The sequence below is a fragment of the Petromyzon marinus genome, unplaced genomic scaffold, assembly GCF_048934315.1.
Source record: "Petromyzon marinus isolate PM22_M1 ecotype Great Lakes invasive population unplaced genomic scaffold, UKy_Petmar_22M1.pri1.0 PM_Scaffold_9, whole genome shotgun sequence".
NCBI lineage: Eukaryota > Metazoa > Chordata > Hyperoartia > Petromyzontiformes > Petromyzontidae > Petromyzon > Petromyzon marinus.
Genome location: NW_027423699.1, coordinates 230,763 through 249,756, shown reverse-complemented (window position 1 = coordinate 249,756; position 18,994 = coordinate 230,763). Strand labels below are relative to the sequence as shown.

The 18,994-nt window shown below is 44.2% G+C and overlaps 1 protein-coding gene and 1 pseudogene across 2 annotated transcripts in view; both read left to right on the top strand.

Moving 5' to 3' along the window:
- Positions 1 to 10,913, top strand: part of LOC142923922 (uncharacterized) — a 55,107-nt gene extending 44,194 nt beyond the window's left edge. Inside the window, exons 2-3 of one of the 2 annotated variants that reach the window (XM_076064941.1) lie at positions 5,774 to 5,840; positions 8,580 to 10,913. In XM_076064941.1, the coding sequence (XP_075921056.1) occupies positions 8,620 to 9,759 (1,140 nt within the window). In that variant the 5' untranslated portion in view covers positions 5,774 to 5,840; positions 8,580 to 8,619 and the 3' untranslated portion in view covers positions 9,760 to 10,913. The remainder of the gene's footprint in view (positions 1 to 5,773; positions 5,841 to 8,579) is intronic. The other variant, XM_076064940.1, reaches the window with a different exon arrangement.
- The window catches only part of LOC142923928 (uncharacterized), a 72,650-nt pseudogene that overhangs the window by 29,596 nt on the left and 24,060 nt on the right, over positions 1 to 18,994 (top strand).

The window sequence follows — 18,994 nt, the reverse complement described above, 5'->3', positions numbered from 1 at the left end:
GCTGATTGGAGAGTATATTGAGTTTATTCATAATATTGATGTATATTCTTAGTTTTTTCGGTAAAGTCACGTTGAAGAGAAACAACAAAATAATAAAATATATATAAAACAATAAAAAAATTCTCACGACGTTTCGACCATAACACAAACGGTCATCTTCAGGTGTGTTGGTTTGCATAAATTTAATTTTAAACGGCGCATTTATTTATTTATAAAAACGTTAGCGCCACGCGCAACGATTTGGCAGTTTATTTAGGACTAGTCCATCTATATTCTGAAAAGAGGAGGGGGGAGACGAAATTTTTTATAATGTATGCTGTCTGAAAGCCACTGTAAGCGTGAACAATCAATTAAGACCTGAAATGGTTTATCAAATCTTTCCAATGATTGCTAAGATAGAATCCATCTTCTCGGTTGAAATTGTCTCTGTGCTTGTATATGTGGATAGCCTCATGAACGAATCTCTCATGGAAGCCAGATGGCTTACAAAGAACCTCTGTCTTGGAAAAGTCAATGGCATGTGAGCCTACTGAATTATAACAATGATCTGCCACGGCCGAGGTGTTGGTCCTACCGTGTTTAAGGTCTGCTTTGTGTTCACGAATGCGGTCCGAGACATGGCGTTTGGTTTCTCCAATGTAACTACTACCACAGAGGCAACTTAGTTTGTAGACACCAGGGTATTGTATGTCCGGAATCACATCTTTTACAGACGGAACCAGATCACGGATTTTATGTAATGTGTTGAAACGGACCTGAATCTTGTGTTTATTCAAGATTTTGGAGATCTTTTTTGTGATCCCCGCAATGTAGGGTAAAGTGATGGTTTTGAAAGGCTCCTCAAGAGGGTTCTTCTTCATGGTTTGAGTGATAGCTTTGCGGATTGTATAGTCGGAGTAACCATTAGCCCTAAGAGCTTGGTGTACGTGCTTGAGTTCACTGCTTATGTGTTCCTGGTCGGATATGCATTGGGCTCTATGATACAGAGTCTTGATGAGAGAATTCTTCTGTGATGGATGGTGGTGGGAATCCGGTTTCAGATAAGCATCCGTATGGGTAGCTTTCCTGTAGACAGAGTGGCTCATTGAACCATCAGGTCTCTTTTTAATTAGGACATCCAAAAAAGGTATCTTGCCATCTATTTCGACTTCCATGGTAAATCTGATGGCTGAGTGTATGGAATTGATGTGGTCGAAGAATTGGTCTAGAGCAGGCCGGCCATGTGGCCAGATGACAAAAGTGTCATCCACGTACCTCTTCCATAAGGTTGGGCGCAGAGTGGCAGTCTGGATGGCGTCAGTCTCAAATTTCTCCATGAAAATGTTAGCTATAACTGGAGAAAGGGGGGAGCCCATTGGGGTGCCCTCAGTTTGTTTGTAGAAAGTTCCATTCCAAGTGAAGTATGTATTGGTTAAACAGTGTCTCACCAGGGGGGGTACCTCAGTGTTTAGTCCTTGATGAACCAAGTCTTCAATGATTGCAATGGTGTCAGGTACAGGAACCTTGGTGAATAAGGAACTACATCAAAACTGACAAGCAGGTCGTCTGGGGACAGGGAAATACTCCTGATTGTCGATATCAGGTGAGTAGAATTTTGTACCGCAGAGGTGGTCTTTCCAGTGAAAGGACGCAGGATTTCAGACAAAAAACGAGCTAGTTTGTAGGTGGGGGAGCTGATAGTAGAGACTATGGGACGAAGAGGTGTATCAACTTTATGTATTTTTGGTAAGCCGTATAATCTTGGTGGCCTGGCAGCAGAAGGTTTCAACGAAAACTGTTTAGATTGATCAATTAATGCGGTTGAATCAGAAATTATTTTGTTGGTTTGTGTGACGAGGCTGTTGGTGGGATCTCTTTTTATTTTTCAGTGTGGGAGGAGAGTGTCTTGTACCCCGGAAGTGACGTCACGAGGAAACAGGAAGCTGCCGCTTTGCGTGTGAACTGAAATCCGAGGTGAGAAATTCTCATCGCGGTTGTGGTGGTGGTGGTTGTTGTGGTGGTGGTTGTTGTGGTGGTGGTTGTTGTGGTGGTGGTTGTTGTGGTGGTTGTTGTGGTTGTGGTGGTGGTTGTTGTGGTGGTGGTGGTGGTGGTTGTTGTGGTGGTGGTTGTTGTTGTGGTGGTTGTGGTGGTGGTTGTTGTGGTGGTGGTTGTTGTTGTGGTGGTGGTTGTTGTGGTGGTTGTGGTGGTGGTGGTTGGTTGTGGTTGGTTGTTGTGGTGGTGGTTGTGGTGTTCGTAATTGTATAGTGAATATACAGCAGTGTGGTACACAGTAGGGTTGGTAGAATAATACATAGTGTAATATTACAAGTCTAATATTACTCCTTGGTTTTTTCGGTAAAGTCACGTAGAAATAATAAAAAATTAAATAAAATATATAATAGCATACGACGTATCGATCGCAACACAACCAATCATCATCAGGCAGAGGAAACGCATAACCGCAGATATATACAGACCTTAAGTAGGGGGAATTAACACCGATATATCAGGGGACACGGAGAGATGGTACATCACACTAAATCAAACAGGGTTTAGCAAAAATTTGAAACTATAATAAGCAACACAAACGGTGGGTTAAAACACAATTAACACATGTTTTTGGTTGAATTCGCTGTTTCAAAGATTGTTAAATCGTAAGTTAAGTGTGAAATTTAAGATAGTGATAGAATACTTACCGTAGAGAGACCTTTGTGGGGGGTGGGTGAGACACGCGCACAGTTAAGGAGTAAAGTAAATCTGTCCCGAGGCTTTAAGAAGGCGAGCAATGTAGGAGGGCCAAGGTCCACAGATAATGGGACACAGATTTGCATGATACAAGTTATCAGGCACACAGTTGTCAGGCATCCAATGCGCAGCAGCGCACACCTAGAGGTCCCCAGGCACACAACTGCAGGCAGAGACAACACAGCGACACAAATCCAACTCAAGACACAAAGGTGGACACACCAGCAGGTATAATATTGTAATGTTTACTAGTCTAGTTTATAACATAGTTGTAACGAAGCACAGGACAGAGCAGTGCATCGTGGCCGTTTCTCTCCCCTCCTCCGTTCCGAATATCGATGGACTCGTCCGTCTGAACAAAGCTCGCCGCTTTCCGTGGTGCTAACGTTGAGGACAAATAAACCGCCACTTTTTCCGACGTGGAATTGTAACGTATAGTGACTTATTGTTAGTAGCTCAGCTGATTGGAGAGTATATTGAGAATATTGATGTAGTTTATATTTTAGTTTTTTTTATCAGTTTACTATATGGTATTCATTATATATTGTAGTTTATACCCAGTTACTTAATGTTAATAGCTCAACTTATTGGAGAATATATCGAGTACATTGATTATATTGATGTAGTTTATAATTAGTTCTTTCACATCGGTTTATTGTATGATAGTTGGGTAGTTGCAGTTGTTTAGCGTTAATATACTAAATGACTCTGTTGATATGTAAACTCTGACTTTAACATAGCCACTTCCATGACCAGTTACATGCTAATTCCTCACATTAACATGACGCTAATCTACCAGTTACATGCTAATTTCTCACCTTAACATCCTGATAATCTCTTAGTACCTTTCAGTCTAATGTTTAATATAATTTATTTGGTAGTATATAGTATCGTAATTGTATAGTGAATATACAGCAGTGTGGTACACAGTAGGGTTGGTAAAATAATACAGTGTAATATTACAAGTCTAATGTTTTTATAATCTAAGGTATAGGGTATTGTATAGTAACGCATTGTATAATTCAATGTTGGGGTCTGCTAATGGCAGTTTATAATATAAAGATTAGTTGGAGGCATATTATACCAATTTTTGTGACATAGAAGTGTAATGTATAATGATTTATTGTTAGTAGCTCAGCTTAGTGGAGAATATATTGAGTACATTGATTATATTGATGTAGTATATATTTAGTTCTTTCACATCGGTTTATTGTATGATAGTTGGGTAGTTGCAGTTCTTTAGCGTCAATATACTAAATGCCTCTGTTGATATGTAAACTCTGACTTTAACATAGCCACTTCCATGACCAGTTACATGCTAATTCCTCACTATAACATCATGCTAATCTCCCAGTTACATGCTAATTTATGACTTTAACATCCTGCTAATCTCTCACATTAACACAGCTACTTCAATGCTAAATTATTCTGTTGATATGTAAACTCCTTTGTCTAGGCTCTCTCCTCCTCCCACCCAGCTTAAAAGACGCTGCCACGCTTAGCAGTTTTCATTAAGACGATGTCTTTCAGACAGTTTTGTTTCTTCACCTGAGGAAGGCTGCTTGTGTTGTGGCCGAAACTTCGTGAGAATTTTATTTGATTATTTCCCTTCTACGTGATTTTACCAAAAGAAGCAAGAATGTGATTCGCTTGCTTAGTTGAGCAATCTTTGGAGGAATATAATCAACCTGGCTATGCGTTAATTGTGTGTTGACCAAGTCTCTGTGTTGCATTGGATTACATTTCCAAATTTTACTCAGTTTGTTTGATTATTGTGCTTTCTCTCTCTGTGTGTGCGCTCGTGTTATTATTATTTACTGCAATCACCAAAGCTCCAAATCTCTCATTGACACAAGGCCATAATTATAATATATTATAATAATTATAATATATATTGGGGGACACACATCCCCCCCCAATAATCAAATATGCTCAAAATGTCCCCCCCCCCCCCAATATATTTCTATAAAAAATATTTTAAAAAATAATAATTGCTATGCTATGTTAATAAAAAGACAATTTGCTAAACCTTGGCCACAAAATCTGGACTTGTCTTCATATATCAATCCATAGATTTCTGTTTATTTGATTGCCTTGTACTTTATGAATCCCTAATCTCTGCCATTACATACTATGAAACAAGAAAAGGTAAAAAAGTGAAAACAGAGCAATGTAATACAATACACTCTTGGACATTATTGTATCAAATAAAACAAAATCCACCCCATGTGTTGGTGAAGTTTTTAAATATTTTATGCAGGAAATGGCATGAAATTAGTTTTCAAATTTACATTTTTATCTGGGGGGGGGTTCCCAGACCCCCTGGAAGATTTGGTCCCCCCCAATGTTGACTCCATGGCTACGGCCTTGCATTGACTTGCTAATTTCTCTACCCCCCCTCTCTCTCTATTTAAGGCCTCGACACAGAGGCGTTGCTTCTCTGTGTGCCTATGCGTGTATCTCTCTCTGTGTGTCTCTGTGTTATCTCTCTCTGTCTATGTGTCTCCGTGTCTGTGTTTTGTCTCTCTCTCAAATTGAGCAATCTTTGGAAGAACGTTATCAACCAGGTGGGGTGTTGTTGACTGTTACGTTAGTCGACTCTCTGTGTTGTATTGCATTACGTTTCTAAGTTTACTAGGTTTGTTTTCTCTTTCACTTGTACCTGATGATGATTGCTTGTGTTGCAATCGAAACGTCGTATGCTATTTGCACAAGGCGATGGTGTACGGTGCTTTTTGTGGAATATTTTGCTGTTTTTCCCTGGGTTTTCTGTTTGCAGAGTCACATAGTCACTTCAAGATGTTTTCTTGTTCATGTTTTTTGTTTATTGCGGTTGCACCCGATTCAAGAGCCAAATGGCTCACAGGGCTATACCAAATAAATTAAACTGAAACTATAATTTAATTTATTTAATTTTTTTTCTACGTGGCTTTACCGAAAGAACCAAAGAGTATCTTGCTTTAGTTTAAATTTCTCTTCACCTGGCTCGCTACTTTGTAACTTTGTTTTGTTTTAAATATCCACAGTTTTATTTTTATTTTTTTACCAGGCCACGCCCGCATTGAGCTGCTGTCCGTTCTCGTTTACAGAAGCGACCTGCCAACAACAACAACAAGGTGGGGCTTGTCAACAGCGTGGTGGTGTTCACTCTAGACGCGTGGTGGTGTTCACTCTAGATGCATGGCGGTGTTCACTCTAGACGCGTGGCGGTGTTCACTCTAGACGCGTGGCGGTGTTCACTCTGGACGCGTGGCGGTGTTCACTCTAGACGCGTGGCGGTGTTCACTCTGTATGCGTGGCGGTGTTCACTCTAGACGCGTGGCGGTGTTCACTCTAGACGCATGGTGGTGTTCACTCTAGATGTGTGGTGGTGTTCACTCTAGACGCGTGGCGGTGTTCACTCTAGACGCGTGGCGGTGTTCACTCTGGGCGCGTGGCGGTGTTCACTCTCTACATATGGAGGGGAAACCCGGGGATCGGGAAGGAAATCCACGCGACCACGGGGAGAGAGAGAGAGACACGCAGCCTCAGCTGTGTTTATTTATCCTCAATGAATTACTTGGTGGAGTGAGGAACCATTAATACTGAGCAGGTGAAGGTGGCCAGGCGTGGGTCTGGACACACCACCACCTGTGAACCATGCCAGTGTGTGACAGTGGTGGAGCCAGTGGGGGTGGGGTGGCACGTACCCCCCCAATGGTCCGATTGAAATCTCTAATTTCGATCGGATCATTGGGGTTCATTAGTAACTAGCTTCACTACCTGGCTTCGCCCGGGACTTGGATTCTTGTCTTGGATAAATTTCAAATTTCATATTCCCTTGTCTTTCACTGAAAACCCCTGAAAAAATGTGATGCTTGCAAGAAAGAAAAAAGCCGAAACAAATCAAGTTCCCTTAATCGGATGTTTTCACTCAAGGAAATTTAACCTTAATCCACTTCTACGCAAGGTCGATTTTGGCCACGCCAGAAGGGAATGACGTGGCGAGCTGAAAATAGTCGCGTTCATTTAGAAATTCCAGACAGCATAAGCTGTGAAATTTTCATGATGCCAGAGCTCAGTGATGGATAGATTTTGGTGCTTCACACAAACAGATGCTATTTCTGCTTTATATTTAATAGCCGTTGTACCCGTTCTTCGCACGGATATGTATTGAAACTCCGAGAAGCCAATGGCTTCATCGGCCAGGAGCAAAGCACCACCTAAAATCTCCCGGCACGCTGTTAACACCTCTTAAGCTTTGCAGAACGCTTAACTCAGGTGTGTTGCCGGTTGACGTCACACACTCCATGGTCATTTCCCCCACCCCCCCCCCAAATACAAAAGTCTATTTTTATACTTTTTACATTGTGTACAGTACGGAACCTACCCACATGCCAAATTTCAAGTGTGTAGCATTTACACCATTGGAAACCTCATTTGCCAGTAAAAAAATATGATAATTGTTTTTTTACCCTTTTATCTGGCAAAAAAAAACAATTATATTTTGTTACTGGCAAATGAGGTTTCCAATGGTGTAAATGCTTAACCCGAGCTCTCATACTCTGATGGTGCATTGCCTTTGAGTTGTGCGCCTTTTGGCGTCTTCTGGTCCAACACCATGTGAGACGAGGCTCTAAAGAAAGCTGTCTCGGGTGTGGACCAATCAATTTAAAGGACAGTGCATACATTATCAGAGTTGTTTTTTGTTTGCGTTTCGACCGCAGGTATTGTGGTCAATGTAAACATGACTCCTTGGAAAAAAGGTGTCAGTTTTGTTGCCAGATAAAAGGGTAAAAAAACAATTATCAAGTGTGTAGCATGTTGGGAAGTATGCTAAACATTTCGAACAGACACACGTATCCACACATATCCCTTTTATATATGAAATAAATCGGCATTTTGCGACCCCCACTGCCACCGTGTGGCATTTTATTACGTGCCAGGGACTCTATGAGAGGACAACAGTCCGAGTCCATAATTGGCAATAAGTAACGGCAAAGCAGTTACAAGCGACTCACAGAATTGTGTGCAGTTGCGTATACAGTACACGACTTCCCTGAAGGCAAACACCTTCAGTGAGTGCGATGACGATCACACGCGTCGAATAAAAAGCATAGGACAAGTCCTTAGTAACAACTCCTTACTTAATAACAGCTCCTTAATAACAACTCCTTACTAACAACTCCTTACTAACAACTCCTTAATTACTAACAACTCCTTACTAACAACTCCTATCATTTTTCATTGCTGAAGGGGTTGCCCCTCCTACCTGAAAATCCTGGCTCCACCTCTGAGTGTGTGACAGGGTCAAGTTTGTATTTGCAGTAAACTCTATTAACTCTATTGAGCACGGAGGTTATATCAAAACAGTTTATTTTAGTTTTTCTCTGCAACTCTTTGTAAGAATGGAGTCAGGAAGTTATCACAGCACACGTGCAGCTGAAGTCAGAACTGTTCATCCCAGCATTCAAGGACATCTGTTCCTGGCTTCACACCTCTTAAGTTGCGATTGAACATTAATTTATGCATTTCTGCATAACACAAATATTATTATTTTCAACACCCTTTGCTATGTCAGCTGAATTTGCCTTTCATAAATATTCCTTTTTAAGCCAGACAGCCGAAATTGTGTGCTCGGAGTTTTGGGTTAAGATTCATTTTGAAGATACTAGGGCTTTCAGGCACGTTTATGACATTTGCCCTCTCATTGTGTGCCATAACAGCCCGTGTGATGAATTTGGGACACTTTTTCACTATAGCATGAATATATGAATAAGTATAGACGTGTTAGTCACGTGTTACTGTATATATGCATTCCTCTGTGCATCGAAACTGACGTGTAGATGGTGTGGATATTCTTTTTCTATCTGCAGCTGTCGCTTCCTCTGTTGCTTCCTCTGCAGAATTTGTCTGATGGAGCAAAGGCACTCGGCGCGGCTCAGTGCAAAAAGGCAACAATGCGAACAGGGTGCAAACAACACGGATCGTACTGGAAATTTGACACGGCACCAGAGAATACACACAGGAGAGAAACCCTTCAAGTGCAGTGTGTGTGGGAAGGTGTTTGCACGTTCATCTGCTCTTAAAAAACACCAGAGAACACACACGGGAGAGAAACCCTTCAAGTGCAGTGTGTGTGGGATGGCGTTTTCACATTCATCTCCTCTTAATAAACACCAGAGAACTCACACAGGAGAGAAACCCTTCAAGTGCAGTGTGTGTGGGAAGGCGTTTTCAGATTCATCTCCTCTTATAAAACACCAGAGAACTCACACAGGAGAGAAACCTTTCAAGTGCAGTGTGTGTGGGAAGGCGTGTTCAGTTTCATCAAATCTTCAAATACACCAGAGAACACACACAGGAGAGAAACCCTTCAAGTGCAGTGTGTGTGGGAAGGCGTTTTCAGTTTCATCTGCTCTTGTAACACACCGGAGAACACACACGGGAGAGAAACCCTTCAAGTGCAGTGTGTGTGGGAAGGCGTGTGCACAGTCATCTGCTCTTGTAGAACACCAGAGAACACACACAGGAGAGAAACCCTTTAAGTGCAGTGTGTGTGGGAAGGCGTTTTCAGTTTCATCTGCTCTTGTAGCACACCAGAGAACACACACGGGAGATAAACCCTTCAAGTGCAGTGTGTGTGGGAAGGCATTTGCACGTTCATCAAATCTTCATGTACACCAGAGAACTCGCAAGCATCAGAAGATCCACAAGAAGTGGAATCTGAAATCAGCTTGTGAAAGTCAAAGTGCCGCAGTGAGCCCATCCCTCATGAAACAAGAACCGGAAGAAAAACCCAGCTTGGACACTTTTAAAGGTATCGAGGTGAAATATGAAGAGGTGAAGGTGAAGTGTGAAGAAGTGATGGTGAAGAGCGAAGAAGTGAAGGTAAAATGTGAAGATGAAGATTCAACTCCAAAGTCGGACCTTCACATCGATGGAGGCAACGTGAAGCAGGAGGAGAATTCTGACTGTGAGGCAGAGCGAGGCAACTCCCAGCAGTTTGTGGAAGTGGAAGTGTGGGTGGACTTCCTCCGAGACAATACAAAGTAAAATGGAGACCCGGTAGATGTGTAAGCTTGAGACGATGTCGCTCCAATTGATGCACCTTTGTCACAGGCATTTAATGACAAGAATGTGAAGTTGAACAATCAATTCCTAGGTTCAACCTGCAGGGTAAGAGCGGCCAGTCCTTGTGGACCTGTGGGTTGGGTAGATCTCTGACCAGGAGCGAGAACCAATAAGCTCCCAAGCATTCACTATGTTCTAATAATTCTATTTATATGGTGCTTGCTTAAACGCCTCTGGCAATTCGGAGTTTTGTATCGTATCTCGTCTCAAAAACTCGAAGAGCACCCCCAAGTAGCAGCTGCCCCTGTGTGGTACAAGGTGGTGGCCCTGCACCGGCCTGCATGTGGACAAGTGCCTGTCAGTAGGGGGTGATGGTTGATGTGGCATCTCAGTTGTGGAGTTTGTAGTTAATTTTTTTATTTAAAGCTTTCGTGACTGCAGTAATTCATATTCTTAGCTCTTTCGGTAAAGTCACGTTGAAGGTAATGTTTAGAATTTGATCAATTTTGACCCAGACGCTAGCATGCAATGGCCTACTCGTTTTGAATGGCGCAATAGTATGTTGTGCATACACTTTCTTTCGGTAAAGTCACGTAGAAGGGAAACAATAAAATATAAAAATATAAAACTTAAAAATTCTGACGACGTTTCGACTGCAACACAAGCAATCATCATCAGGTGTGAAAACCACAGCAAGAACATTTTTAATGTTTTTTATATTTTTTTCCCTTTCACGTGACTTTACCGAAACAACCAAGAATATGAACCCCTGCAGTCACGAAAGCTTTAAATCAAAAATGTACATACACTGTTAAGCAGATGGTGCGTATGTTTTAAAATAGCTTCTTGTTAGTACGATGTAACCTGATGCAGTATATTTCAGTGCAGTAATTAAATTTTGTTAATATGCCTGTCAATAATTTATAATGAATACTTGGCTGATTGTGTGCGTATATGTAACATTTTGTCTATAAGGGTCAAACATTAAATAAGTGATGTTAGGACAAAGTGTGTGTTTTGGAAGTAACCTGCACCCGATGCTCCGTTTTGAAGTTTGAAAATGAAACAACTTTGAATTGTATTATGTTTTGAATTCGATAATTGTATTTCTTCATTAAAAGCTTATTAATTGAAAACGATATTTAGTGTGAATTTTCTCTTGTCATGAAGTAGATGGCCTTGCCGGGGGTTCGGTTCGATGCGGACTTTCACCTGGTTGGGATCGCGGGATCGAGATGAGGCGACACAGAGCTGGCCGTGCGAGAAGACCGCCATCTGCAGATCGAACGTCTGTCCCTGCGCCTCCGTCGTTCATGCAGGGGGTGCGTAGGTTTGCAGCGCCCCCTGCATGAAAATGACTGGAAGTTGTGCACGTATTTTTAAACATAAATTGTACACCAAAACCGGTTCATAGTTGGCTTGCGCTGAATAAATGCTGCAGTAATTATGGACTCGCAGAAGGCCATGGGATTTATATTTTGCGTAAAAAATTCCTTTGTTTTGCGGAGAGACCGATAAATGAAAGACGTCTTGTCCACTGATCTTGTTCATATCCGTGTACATCGATGTCCCACATTGCTTACACGTACACACCACACACAATGAAATAAATAGAAACTAGAACGACTTCCGGGGATGGGCAAAGATTCAGGAATCTCTTTCAATGGAGCGAGTTAAGTTTGTTCGATTCAACATATCTGTGTTTCTGTTCCCCTCTGTGTCTCTCGCTGACTGTGTCTCTGTCGTCTCTGTATCTTTCTTTCTGTGTTGCTCTTGTCTGTGTCTGTCCACCTCCCTCTTGTCAGTCTTTGTGTGTGTCTCTAGCAGCGTCTTTCCAACCGTATTCAACTACTGTGAGTAGCAACATGCTACTCACCGTACGTAGCCAACCATGCTAATCTGTGGGTCTGTGTGTAAGTCTCTGTGTATCTGGAACTTCTTTCGCACCGTACGTAGCCGAACCTGCACAGGAGGAGCGGCCGGTATCTGTGGAGCTGTGGGCTGGGTACATCTGTCAGCAGGAGCGAGAGACAATGAAGCTCCCAAGCTTTCACTACGTTACCAACATCATATTTGCACTCATAAGTCGCTTGCCTAATTGCCCCAGCAACTCGGTGTTTCGTGTCAAATCTCATCTCGAACAATCGAAGGACCCCCCCCTAAGTGGCAGCTGCCCCTGTGTGGCACAAGGTGGCCCTGCACCGGCCTGCACGTGGACATGAGTCTGTCGGTAGGGGGCGATCATTGACGCGCCATCTCCCTTGTGTAGTTTCTGGATAATGTTTGGAATTACCCCAATTTTGACCGTGACACCAACATGCAATGACCTGTGCGTTGTGAATGACACAACGCTATGTTTTACAGCTGCCGTTAAGCAGACTGTGCATATTGTGGTGAATGTTACTGGGGTAGCCAGGTGTGCCTGTCGGTTTTGAACCTTGAACCTCTGCAATAAATAGAGAATGTGCTACCATATTCTTGGTTCTTTCGGTTGGCGCCGATGATGGCAGCCTCGGCCGTTTGGTCCGCCCTGTTTTGTCTGGTTTTGTCTTGTTTTGCTTGATCACCCGTGCTGGTGAGAGGGGCCTGCTGTTCAGCACACCCGTGCTGGTGAGAGAGGCTTGCTATTCAGCACACCCGTGCTGGTGAGAGGGGCCTGCTGTTCAGCACACCCGTGCTGGTGAGAGAGGCTTGCTATTCAGCACACCCGGGCTGGTGAGAGGGGCCTGCTATTCAGCACACCCGTGCTGGTGAGAGGGCCTGCTGTGCATCACACCCGTGCTGGTGAGAAGATGGTGCCGATGATGGTAGCCTCAGCCGGTCGGTGCGCCCTGTTTTGTCTTGTTTTGTCTATTTTTTCAGCGTTTAGCCAAGATTTTCAGAGTTCCCTAACAAGAGACGAACTTTTAAACATCAGGGAAACAACTCCTGTGGATTTATTTCCCAACTTTCTGCGTCCAGCGGCAAAATTAGTGGGAATTCTAATCAACGCCACGCTAGGCTTTTCTCAAGCAGCGAAACGCCGCCCAAGGGGTAAACGGTCGTGGGCTCTTGTATGGCTACGCAGACGCGGGATCCGAACAGTGCTTCCGAACTCTTTCCTCTCCAACGTACGTTCACTGTGCAACAAAATGGACGAAGTTCAGCTACTGATGGTGAGAAACAGAGACTTTTTTCATCTTCTGTTTTGTGCTTCATGGAGACATTGGCTGTGTGATTTGATTCCGAACACTGCGCTACAACTGGCAGGATTCCATCTTGTAAGATCGGATCGTGACATAGCACTCTCCGGCAAGACGAAAGGCGGTGGTATTTGTTTTTACATTAACAGTGGCTGGTGTGTAGATGTCACAGTGATTCTGCAACATTGTTCTCCGCTCCTTGAATCATTTTTTTATAAACTGTAAACCTTTCTATTCACCTCGCGAGTTCGCGTCACTCATTTTGGTCGGAGTTTACTTGCCGCCGGGTCCTCAGGTTAAAGAGGCCCAACGCATGCTCGCTGACAAGATTCTCAGTGTGGAGCGAGCAAATCCAGATTCACTGGTTAACGTACTTGGCGACTTTAACAAAGGTAATCTCAGCAAAGAACTCCCCAAATACATACAATTCATTAAATGCCCAACCAGAGAAGGGAACACTGGATCACTGCAACATTACAGTCAGTAGAGCCTCCAAGCCATCCCCCGAGCTGCACTGGGACACTGACCATGCCATGGTCCACCTGACTCCTGCATACAGGCAGAGATGAAAGCTCTGTAAACCTGCTGTGAGGACATCTAAACAGTGGACCAGTGAGGCTGTGGAAGATTTGTGGGCGTGCTTGGACTCTACTGACTGGGATATGTTCACTACTGCTACGAACAGTCTGGATGAACTCACAGAGGCTGTGACGTCGTACATCAGCTTCTGTGAGGACTGCTGTATTCCAACACGTACCAGGGTGAACTTCAACAAAAACAAGCGCTGGTTCTCAGCAAAGCTCAGAAGGTTGAGGTTGGAGAAGGAGGAAGCGTTTGGGAGTGGGGAAGAGACATTCAAGGAGTCAAAGAATAGGTTTAGCAAGGCGGTGAGAGAGGCTAAACGACTGTACTCAGAGAGACTAAAACACCAGTTCTCTGCTAACGACTCTGCTTCTGTCTGGAGAGGGCTCAGGCAAATCACCGACTACAAGCCCAGAGCCCCCCACACCACTAACGACTCCCGCCTGGCCAACGACCTGAACGAGTTCTACTGCAGATTTGAAAAACAATTGGACTGTCCTGAACTACCCCTTCCCACCGAAGAGGCCCCATCCCCCACCCCTACTACAGAGACGACTCTCTCCTTTCAGGAGGGAGAAGTTAATAGACTTTTCATGAGGCAGAACCCACGCAAAGCAGCTCGGCCGGACACTGTCTCTCCAGCCACCCTCAGGCACTTCGCTGACCAGATGTCTCCGGTGTTCACCAACATCTTTAACACCTCCCTGGAGACATGCCATGTACCAGCCTGTCTCAAGTCCTCCACCATCATCCCTGTGCCCAAAAAGCTAAGGCCAACAGGACTAAATGATTATAGACCGGTCGCCCTTACCTCTGTGTTAATGAAGTCTTTTGAGCGCCTGGTCCTGGCACACCTCAAAGCCATCACAGACCCTCTCCTGGACCCCCTTCAGTTTGCCTACAGAGCCAACAGGTCTGTGGACGACGCAGTTAACATGGCCCTCCACTTCACCCTACAGCATCTGGACTCCCCAGCATCATACGCCAGGATCCTTTCTAGATTTAAAGCTTTCAGGTCCGGTTCAATACAGTACACAAAATTCGTGATCTGATCCCATCCGTGAAGGATGTCATTCCTGATTTACAGTACCCCGGGGTTTACAAATTGAGTTGTACCTGCGGTGATTGCTACATCGGTGAGACAAAGCGATATGTCTCTGACCGAATTCGCGAGCACAAATCAGATTTGAAACACGGCAAAACGAATTCTTCTGCCGTAGCTGATCACTGTTACAACGCTGTGGGTGATCACGATATAATTTTCTCCGATACCAAGGTTCTTTGCAAACCCACGGGCTTTTATCAGAGATTTGTTCATGAAGCAATTCAGATCTACAAACACAGACAATTTCAACCGAGAGGATGGTTTCAAATTAAGCAACCATTGGAAAGATGTTCTAAATCGAACTAAACATTAAACTAATTTCAATGGTACAGTATATTTTTCAAGTAGTGGTACCCCAAACTTTCGCAGCCCTTATAAATTCCCTTTTCACACCATCAATAGGTAAACTCCCCCCTTCCCCCCCCCCCCCACGCCAAACTGCGAGTCCACCGGCACGTATACCACCTCTTTCCTAAAATCCGCCAATCAAATGCTATTTTTATGCTAATTTCTTTGTCAGAACACCTTGTTTGCTCGCACACAGGTCCGATGTCTGAGCGTGGTTGTTTCGCTAAATTCTCCTGTTTGATTTGTACTAGGTGCCTCGGTGAATGTATATGCTCTAACTTTAACATAGCTATTTCTGTGACCAGTTACAAGCTAATCACTCAGCTATTTCAATGCTAAATTCGATGCTAATTCCTTTGTCAAGGGGTACCTCTGCGGATGTGTATACTTTAACTTAGCTATTTCAATGAGCCATTTCAATGCTAAGTTATATGCTAATTCCTTTGTCAAGGAGCGTGGTCTTTTTCTTCTCACACAGCTTAAAGGTCGTGATCTAAGCGTGGCTTCTTCCACTTCAGCGCTAATTCCTTGGTCAAGGGGTACCTCTGCGGATGTGTATACTTTAACTTAGCTATTTCAATGAGCCATTTCAATGCTAAGTTATATGCTAATTCCTTTGTCAAGGAGCGTGGTCTTTTTCTTCTCACACAGCTTAAAGGTCGTGATCTAAGCGTGGCTTCTTCCACTCCAGCGCTAATTCCTTGGTCAAGGGGTACCTCTGCGGATGTGTATACTTTAACTTAGCTATTTCAATGAGCCATTTCAATGCTAAATTATATGCCAATTCCTTTGTCAAGGCGCATGGTCTTTTTCTTCTCACACAGCTTAAAGGTCGTGATCTAAGCGTGGCTTCTTCCACTCCAGCGCTGTCCTCCAGACAGTCTCGTCCCTTCACCTGAGGAAGGCCGCTTGTGTTGTGGCCGAAACGTCGTGATTTTTTGTTATTTTATTTTCACCTACGTGACTTTACCCAATAAAACCAAAGAGTACGCCAGGATCCTGTTTGTGGACTTCAGCTCTGCCTTCAACACCATCATCCCTGCTGCCCTGCTTCAGGACGAGCTCTTCCAGCTGAATGTGCCCGACTCCACCTGCAGGTGGATCACAGACTTCCTGTCTGACAGGAAGCAGTGCGTTAAGCTGGGAACACAAGTCTCTGACTCCAGGTCCATCAGCACCGGAACTCCTCAGGGCTGCATCCTTTCCCCACTGCTCTTCTCCCTGTACACCAATAGCAGCACCACCTATCATCAGTCCGTCAAACTTTTGAAGTTTGCGGACGACACCACCCTCATTGGGCTGATCTCTGGTGGGGATGAGTCTGACTATAGGTGGGAAGCTGACAACCTGGTGACCTGGTGTAGCCAGAACAACTTAGAGCTAAATGTTCTAAAGACAGTTGAGATGGTTGTGGACTTCAGGAAGAATACAGCCCCACTCACCCCTATCACCCTGTGTGACTCCCCAGTCAAAACTGTAGAGTCCTTCCGCTTCCTGGGACAAGAGCAGACTGCAGCGTATCATCCACAATCCCGTCGCTCCAGAAGGACTCTGACCTAATTCTCCCTCCTGCCCCCCTTATGTCTCCAATGCCCGTTAACCCCCAGGTCACATGACGTCATCCTGAGCATCCAATCAAATCCTTATTTCTGCCGTTTTGAGCACTCTGGCCGTGGGGGGGGGGAGGGTCGCGTTATCCCCCCCCCTTCCCATTGTCTCTGTGCCTGCATTCCTCGCCGGTGACTCATCGATAATCCCCTCGCTCCCTCCCACTTAAGTCAACTCTTATCTGCCTGGGGGCTTTTCCCTCCCACCCCACTGTTTACTCTGTCGCTGGGTGCCGGCTGAAGTTCCCATCCCCCCGTGTTGTGAACGCTTCATCGCGGCCGGCCTGTAAAGCTCTATGGCCCCTTTTTGGGGGGGGCGCCATGTAATCCGGTCTGGGGGGCTCAGCCAATTTCCTGCTCCGGGGAAACCGTGGAACGTCCCTGCTAGTGGAGTCCTCGGGTGAAAACCCATCGTACCAGGTGATCCCTCTCGAGACCCTACGGGGGTGCATGCGAGTGTTTAGTGGGGCGTGCGTTCATGGGGGGGGGGGGAGGGGGGGGTGTGGAGGGGGTAGCGCCGACCGAGCTGCTCCGCTGCGGTGGCACCACACAATCTACCAACCTTCGAGGACCTGCACACCTCGAGGAGCATGAGGCGAGCGAGGAAGATTTGTGGCCGATTCCTCCCACGCTGGACACTTCTCTGTTCCAGCTACTCCCCTCCGGCAGAAGGCTGCGGTCCATCGGGACCAAAACCTCACGCCACAAAAACAGTTTCTTCCCATCCGCTGCTGGCCTCTTCGACAAGGCCAAGGGCTTACACTGACTTGAACATTTTATCTACAAAATGACACCTTGCCATTTTTACACTGTTACCCTATTTGTATTTTTTGTATTTTTAGATTGTATCTTATAGCTACTTTATATTCAATATTTATTCAAAAATGTACATACTTTAGCCCCTTAGTGTTAGTTAGACTTTGTACCTTTACTATAGTTAGACTTGTATACCACTTCTTCTTTGGTTCTTTCGGTAAAGTCACGTAGAATGAGAATAAAATAATAAAATAATAAAATAAAATAACAATTAAATTCTCACGACGTTTCGGCCACAACACAAGTGGCCTTCATCAGGTGAAGGGACGAGACTGTCTCGAGGACAGCGCTGGAGCGAACACAGCCAAGCTCAGACTGCGACCTTTAAGCTGTGCGAGAACAGAGCGCCTTTACAAAGGAATTAGGATAAAAATTAGCATTTAATTGGCGGACTTATCATGATGAACGGTGTAGAGGGGGTGATCATGTGCAGACCGGCGAGGGGGGGAGGGGGAGTTTACATATTGATGGTGTGAAAAGGGAATTTAAGCTGCTGCGAAAGTTTGGGATACCACTACTTGAAAAAATATAATGTACCATTGAAAATTAGTTTAATGTTTGGTTCGGATAACTTAGCATTGAAATAGCTGCCTGATTAGCTTGTGACTGGTCACAGAAATGGCTATGTTAAAGTCAAAGCCTACACATCCACAGAGGCACCTAGTACAAATCAAACAGGAGAATTTAGCATTGAAATAACTGAGGGATTAGCTTGTGACTGGTCATTGAAATAGCTATGTTAAAGTAAAAGCCTACACATCCACAGAGGCACCTAGTACAAATCAAACAGGAGAATTTAGCATTGAAATAGCTGAGTGATTAGCTTGTGACTGGTCACAGAAATGGCTATGTTAAAGTCAAAGCCTACACATCTACAGAGGCACCAAGTACATGGATGCCAAAGGGGCTGCAACAACTCGACAATCATATAGTAAACCAATGTGAAAAAAGCTAAGTCTAAATTACATCAATATAATAAATGTACTCAATATATTCTTCAATAAGCTGAGCTATTAACAGTAACTGGGTATACACTACACTACATAATGAATACCATATAGTAAACCAATAAAAAAACTAAAATATAAACTACATCAATGTTATCAATAAACTCTGTGCTTGGATATGTCAATGGCCTCATGAACGAATCTCTCATGGTAGCCGGTTGGTTTGCAAAGAACCTCCGTCTTGGAGAAGTCAATGTCATGTGAGCCCACTGAATTATAACAGTGATCTGCCACGGCAGAGGAGTTCGTTCTACCGTGTTTCAAGTCTGCTTTATGTTCACGGATGCGGTCCGAGATATGTTGTTTGGTTTCTCCAATGTAGCTACTACCACAGAGGCACTTTAGTTTGTAAATGCCCGGGTACTGTATGTCTGGAACAGCATCTTTTACAGATGGAACCAGATCACGAATTTTATGTACTGTGTTGAATCGGACCTGGATCTTGTGTTTATTCAGGATTTTGTAGATCTTTTTAGTGACCCCTGCAATGTAGGGTAAGGTGATGGTTTTGAGTGGCTCCACAAGAGGATCCTTCTTCATGACTGGAGTGATGGCTTTGCGGATTGTGTA